Raw genomic sequence first — 7,016 nt, forward strand, 5'->3', positions numbered from 1 at the left:
ATCTTTTGTGCAGTGGTGGAATCAGGACCCTGAATGACTCAGGGCTCAAACATACCAATAAAAAAAATTCAAAACGTTAAAAAAAAATCGAAACTAACTGTGCGGTTGACGATAAATTTTCAAAGTCCAGCCTCCAACGCATAATAAAAATGAATTTTAAATATGTTTAATTTTTTTTAATGGTAAAGACATATTAAAAATGGATTCAAAAGTCTTATGAAAATAAAAATAAAGAGTACATTTAAATTAATTAATAATAGTAACATGTTTTTATAATTATTGAAAAATAAAATTAAAATAAATAAAAACATTTTAAAAGAAACTGAGGTTGAAGGGAATCGCACACATGACCTCTCAAATAAAAGCAAGCATCCTTAACCATCTCATCTACCTTTAAACATTAAAATAATACTACATAGAGTCAATATAATTCTCTCCAAAATATTACGAGACACCATTACGAAATTTATTTTTCTCAATTCTCGGGCGGCTAGCCGGGCTAGAGCCCCCTCCAACCCCCCCCTCCCCCTCCCCGGTTCTGCCCCTGCTCTTGTGGTTAATTTTATACGTGCATACAGAAAAAAAAAATTGATAAATCGAACTTGTTCATTTTTTTTTGTGTATATACATATTATCATTTTAGTAATCTAGAATTAATTTTTCCGTACCAAATATAAAACTTCTCAAAATTAAGTTAAATCCGGACTATAAAAGTAAGATTGATTCATTATGAATAAACTTAGAGAAATTCTCATTACATATTAATCAAGTTGGATTTTGTAATTAAATACATGAGCTAATTAATCACCCTAACCTTAGGGACTTGAAACTATCCACCGTAGGGATAGTTTCGATGGCCGGGGGCCTAAGCCCCTCCACGTCCACCCCTATATCCGCCCTTGTTTTCCGGCCACCATTCATGTAATAACCCGATTTAAAATGGATGGTACTAGAATAGAAGATTTGAATAATGGAGCGGACTTAACAGATGGGAAAAACCGAATCAAATCTCACATAGGAATTATAAAGAAAGTTAATTGGATATAACACTAGTAAAGTGAATTTGTAATACATGTAGATACACTGTAAACTCGAAAGGTTAAATTTGGATGAAAATATCTATATGATATTAGCAGGTCCGTCCCTGAGCATGGGCAGGAGGGGCGCATGCCCAGGGCCCAAGTATGAGAAGGGCCCCAATTATAATAATGTATTAGTACCTATTAAATTATATTTGATTAAATTAAAAAAAATATAGTTAATTAAAAACGTTGGCATTAGATTCTTTCCAAATTAGTTTTTCCAAATAAAAAACATTGGCATCAGTTATTAAATAGTCTCTCTAAATTCCCTAATTTATCTCGGATTCTTTCCAAATTTCCTAATAAAAACTTTGGGCATCAATTCCCTAATTTATCTCAAAGTATTTCTATAATTATCTTTCCCACCTATCAATCCCAACAAAAATTTATAATTTATCTCTCCCTTTTTTTTAATCATACTCTAATTCCAAAGAATATTAAACTGTAATATTATCCTACATCCTCAGTTCATCTTCTCAATTCATCAGATTCTGCTTTACTCGACCTTCAAAAGAAGTTTGGGAAAAACGTATCAAAATCTTCCAATTTCAAGAATTTATGCGCTAAACCTCGTTAAATGATGTGATTTTCAAATTTGGTTTTTCATTTTGGATTCAATTTTGTGTTTTAGCTCGGCTTAGCTCATTGAATTAGAAGGAATTGAAGGATGTCATTAGCTGAGTGTCAACTGACTCCAAACACTCCTTTGATTCCGAATGTACATGTTTCGAGAGAGAGAGACAGTCAGTTTCGGTTTTTTTGGAAACGTAAAACGCGTTAAAATCAAAAAGTTTCATGCAATGTAGTTGTAGAAAAAGTGCAATCGACGTGATAAATAAAATAATATTAAGAATTAAAAGTGTACAAGCGAACATTTCATCATCGAAAACAAACTTAATCTAATGGACTTGAACCATAGTAGAATTTTACAGCCATTCAAGGGTTGGTACCGAATTGGCTCAACCCCATGGCTGAGGTAATGGAAGCAAATTTAGCTAAGTCTTGGGGTAAAAAAGGCCTCCCAGATTGCTCATTGATACCAAGAAAATCTCTTGTCAAACCACTCTCAATAGTGTTTGAACAACCTTGTTGAATTCTTCCACTAGATTTCACCATTATTTGATCATTTTGAAATAGTTGCTGCAACTCCGAGTTCATCAGGTTCATCGTGTTCGAACAAGACGAACCTGCTCGAGGAGAAGAATTCATCACTCCATAACTCGCATGTCCAAAGAAATTAGATTGATTGTTATTATTGCTTCTTGTTGAGCCCATTTGTGCTGCCTTTTGAAGTAGAGCAGTGGCAGACATCGGTGTCGCGGGCCCCGCCCCCGCGGCCTTACTATCGGAGTATAGACAAGGCAATGAGCCCTTGTCTTCCTTTAGTCCTTGAGCTAATCCTGATAAGTTGAAGTTACCAAACACATTTGGGTTCGGTCCTGCCGCGCCCATTTGCACCATCTCAGGCAAACCGGAGGAGCTGGAAGAGGCGAAAAGGTTCGGATTGTTTGCCATTATATCAGCGGGATTAATCTGGTTTAACCATAGGGATAAACCGGCAGGATTTTGATCGGAATTGATGAAATCTGCAGGTCTAAAACTTGAATTGTTGAATTGGGAAATTCCAGCAAGTTCTTGGATGCTTCGGCCTGTAATTCCTTGAGCCAAATTTACTGAATCGTTTCTGAAATTTAAATTTGTTGTCGTTGTTGTCGTCGTCGAAGATGAGTTGATTCTCGCACTTTCTTCCGCTAAGGCATCGCAGAAAGCTCGGTGGGTTATAAAGCTATCTTTCCTGTTATGTTCGCAGGGAAATAAAAAATTAGATACTCACCGTGTTTGTTTACTCCATTTTCTTTTCATATTAAAAAAAATTTAGTGTTTGTCGTAGTCTTTTCCAACAGCACGAATCTCAACTTTTTTTTAACAGCAAACAACAAATAAATTAAATGGATTCATGGTCTGTAATAGTAAATTGTAACTCGCAAATTAAACGAATTAAAATTAAAATTTAGTAGGTTCAGACATGCTAAATAGATTGATACGTTTAACCTGTAAATAAATTAATAACAGGTTGATTCGTTAACTCATTTTGACGAAGTATAATTTTTGACGAGTTGGCGGGTCGGCTCAACCCGACTTGTTTACCATTTAACCTAAATTATTAAATTGTAAGTAATATATATTCTTATGGGTATATACTCTTCTGTTTTCCCTATAAATTCTAATTTATACTCTGTTAATTTATTTTTATTTCTCAGTTTGCTAAAAATCTAATTATATATAATGTTTACTATTATTATTTTCTCAATTTTACCAATCTTTCTTAATTTTGTAATTATTAATGCTATGAAAATTGGCAACCAAAACCAACAATTTAGTCAGTTTCTACTCTATTTAAATCTACATTTAATATTAATTTTTTTTTAAATAACAAATGTGAAAAGTAAAAAGGAATGGAGTAATAATCATTGTATTATATAGTAGGTTAAATAGGTTGATGGATTTTATATGAGTAGAAATGGTGTAACAAGTTAATCATATTATTTTTACTCATATTGAATTCGTTTATTATATAAATCGTAAAAAAAAATTGTGTCGTGTAGTATCAAATTATTTATTAAATAGGTCGTGTCAGTGTCGACTCATAACAGAAAAAAGATTTAAATGCATCATATTATTAATAAGTGAGATTAATAATTTGATATCATGTAACACCATAACAGTTTAAATATTAGCATTGTAGAATTAATTAATTAATTATTAGTTTTTTTGAAGTAATTATTAACCTAAACCATACGCAACCCCCTAAACTTGTCACTTTTAGTCATTTTACCTCCTGAACTTACGGGACGACCCATTTACCCATTCAACTATTTAAAAGTGGTATTAGCAACCCCCTATTTTCATTATAACGGAAACAATTATGACATATCTCATTGCAAGGACCAATGTCATAATAAAAAGTGTCGTGCACTACTAAAACAAGCTGCAAATAAGGTTAGTATAGACAGTACACAAGTTCTCTTGTAAAAATTGCATATAGGGTTGTGCACTACTAAAACAAGCTGTAAATGAGGTTACATATATGCAGGCTGGTTCTAATACTTCCATGAATACTTGTACTAATGTTGGAATTTCATTTTGTTTCCGTTATAACGAAAATAGGAGGTTACTAATACCACTTTTAAATAGTTGAGGGGGCAAATAGGTCGTCCCGTAAGTTCAAGGGGCAAAATGACCAAAATTGACAAGTTCAGGGGATTGCGTATGGTTTAGGCCCTAATTATCTGAATAAAATTTTAGATTTTAAAATACAAATTTTAAATTATTAGACTTCAACGGTAAAAGATATGAAATTATTAGAGCGGGTATCCATATGATGTGCGGTGGATATATTCTAAAATTTCTCCATAACTGGTTATTAGAATAATTTGACACGACACATTTACGACCGACCAATCCAATTTTTTTTATCGTTTGTCTGATTTCTCGATTCGAGACTCACTAACCTAAATCCTCTTCTAATTAAAGTTTTCTACATACGGTGGGACTCGCACGACCCATTTTAATACCCTTTGAATAAACCTAGTACTCATAAATGAAATGAACATTAAATTAAAATGAACATTTACCTGGAAAACAAAGTTCCACAGTCACATTTATACTCTCGAGAGCCACAAGTTTTGGAGTGAGCTTTCCAGTCAGATTGAACTGCATATTTCTTGGAACATTTCTCACACTTCCACTTCTTCTCCCCATGTTTCCGGCTAAAGTGTTTCTTTATTCCGGTCAGATCTCCGAGAGCTCGAGACGCTTCATGATGAACACAAGATGTTTCCGGGCATATATACACCTTCTTCCTCACTTCTTTGTTCGTTCTTTGCCTCAGCTTCCATGGAAGATTATGTCCTCTCCGATGAAGCTGCAAGTTTTGATCTCTCTGAAACCCTTTGTTGCAGATTTCGCACACGAACCTGTTCGTCGCCATGAGCGTCTTCGGAGATAGAGCAATAACTTCCGCATCTGGATCTATAACCAAAACATCAAACTCTCAATTTCTGATTATTGTTCACAAGCCTAATAGTTATCTCTGTTAGTATTTGATGATAGGTAAAGAGATAATTAACAATAATTATATCCTTCAATTGACACTGTCCATTCAAACACTTCCTGTCAGTGAATTCAGGATCTGTTCATGAACACGACTGTGACCCGATAACAGCTTTTGACAACCATAAGTAGCAAAATTGAAAGAAAGTTAAGAAATTAGCTAATCACCTGGATTTCCTGGCAAGTTCCTCTTCCTCTTGGCAAGTGGTTTAGGGTTAGGGTTAGGGTTAGGGTTTGGGGATTGTTCTTGATGGGAAAATAGGGGTATGGAAGGAGGAGGGGGAATAGAGAAAACATCAGTGCAAGGAATCATTTGCATATTTTATAAAATTGAACTTAAATTGGGAATTTTTTAGAGAAAATTACAAAAATTTGCTTAAATTAAGCCAAAAGACAAGAGAAAAACACCTAACATCTCAAGTTTGGAAGCTAAAAACTGCATATAAAGAAATAAGAAAAAAACACAGTAATTAATAAATAGTCCAAAAATGGGGAGTTTTTGTTGTTGTTGTTACAGAGAACTGGTTTTTAACCTTTGTTTGATTTCTTAAGAAAACACCAAAAAACATGGTGGGTAAAGAGAATATATATATACATACATACAAACATATGAATCACTCATATGGGCCACTTTCTCTCTATATATATATTAAAAAAAAGCTTAATACCTTCTCAGCTCCTTTAACTTAAAGAGATAATCTATTAGCCCCCCTTAAATCAATAAATGTAACACTTCCATCCTCCTATGTGCCTACATGATATTGAGCATACATTCTCAGACACATTCTGCATCCAAGGGGGGCCTGGCTCCCCGACCGCCGGAACCACCCCTATCATGGATGGTTTCTGCTCTCGACCATTAGAACTACCTCTATTATTGATGGTTTCGGTCCTCCTATATTTCTGACAAATTAAGGTTCAAAGTGGTTAATTAACTCATTAAGTTTGTATTTAATTACAAAATTCAACTAGATTAATATATAATAGGCAGTAAATTTCTCTAAGTTTGTTCAAAATAAATTTCTCTAAGTTTGTTCAAAATGACTCAATCTTACTTTTGTAGTCGTAATTTAGCTTAATTTGAGAAGTTTTACATTGATACGTAAAAATTGGTTCATGACCATTCGGATGATAACACACAGTTGAGCAAGTCCGATTTAATAAAAAATTATGTGTGCACATGTAAAATCGGCTCCCCAACGTACCAATCTTGTATATTTCGCCACTGCTTAAAGGACAGGAAGTGTTACATTTAGTAAGTTGATGGAGCTAATCAATGGACACGAAATGTTTCATTTATTGAATTGATGGGCTAATAGGTTATTGTCTTCTAAGTTAAGGGGGGAAAATGAAAAAATAGGATAAGTGAAGGTGGCTGTCAAGGTATTAAACTATTAAAAAAACAAAATCAAAATAGTAGATTAATTATTAACCAAGAATGTGTAGTATAGGTTGTAATCTTGTTTTTGTAGCTGCGGCTTGTAAATTTCTATAATAGTTATCATTTTTATTTTATTTATATTATATATAATCAACTAAAATATATAAAATGATTTTTTTTGAAGAATAAATATATAAAATGCTTACTTTAGGAATAAACCGTTTTAGTTATGAAAAAATGTGCAGTAAATTGTAGTGTTGTTTACGGAGCTATTGAAATTTAGGATTTTCAATTTATAACACACTATTTACAAAGATAATTTTAATACGATTTTGATTATTATATATAACTACGTGGAATATATAGATCACATAACACGTTTAATATGATACATCAATCCATTTTCATGTATAGTAATGTTGTTTTGAATCAGTTGTCAA

At 33.1% G+C, this 7,016-nt stretch overlaps 1 protein-coding gene across 1 annotated transcript; it reads right to left on the reverse strand.

The window, feature by feature from the left end:
* Positions 1-1,929: 1,929 nt before the first annotated feature.
* LOC136209228 (zinc finger protein JACKDAW) lies at positions 1,930-5,769 on the reverse strand. The gene is made up of 3 exons (XM_066000647.1): positions 5,364-5,769; positions 4,718-5,114; positions 1,930-2,877 (listed from the first exon to the last, which is right to left on the reverse strand). Exons 1-3 carry the CDS (start codon positions 5,512-5,514, stop codon positions 2,019-2,021), a joined length of 1,407 nt encoding a protein of 468 aa, XP_065856719.1. The 5' UTR covers positions 5,515-5,769; the 3' UTR covers positions 1,930-2,018.
* Positions 5,770-7,016: the final 1,247 nt, after the last annotated feature.

Source organism: Euphorbia lathyris, chromosome 10, assembly GCF_963576675.1.
Source record: "Euphorbia lathyris chromosome 10, ddEupLath1.1, whole genome shotgun sequence".
NCBI lineage: Eukaryota > Viridiplantae > Streptophyta > Magnoliopsida > Malpighiales > Euphorbiaceae > Euphorbia > Euphorbia lathyris.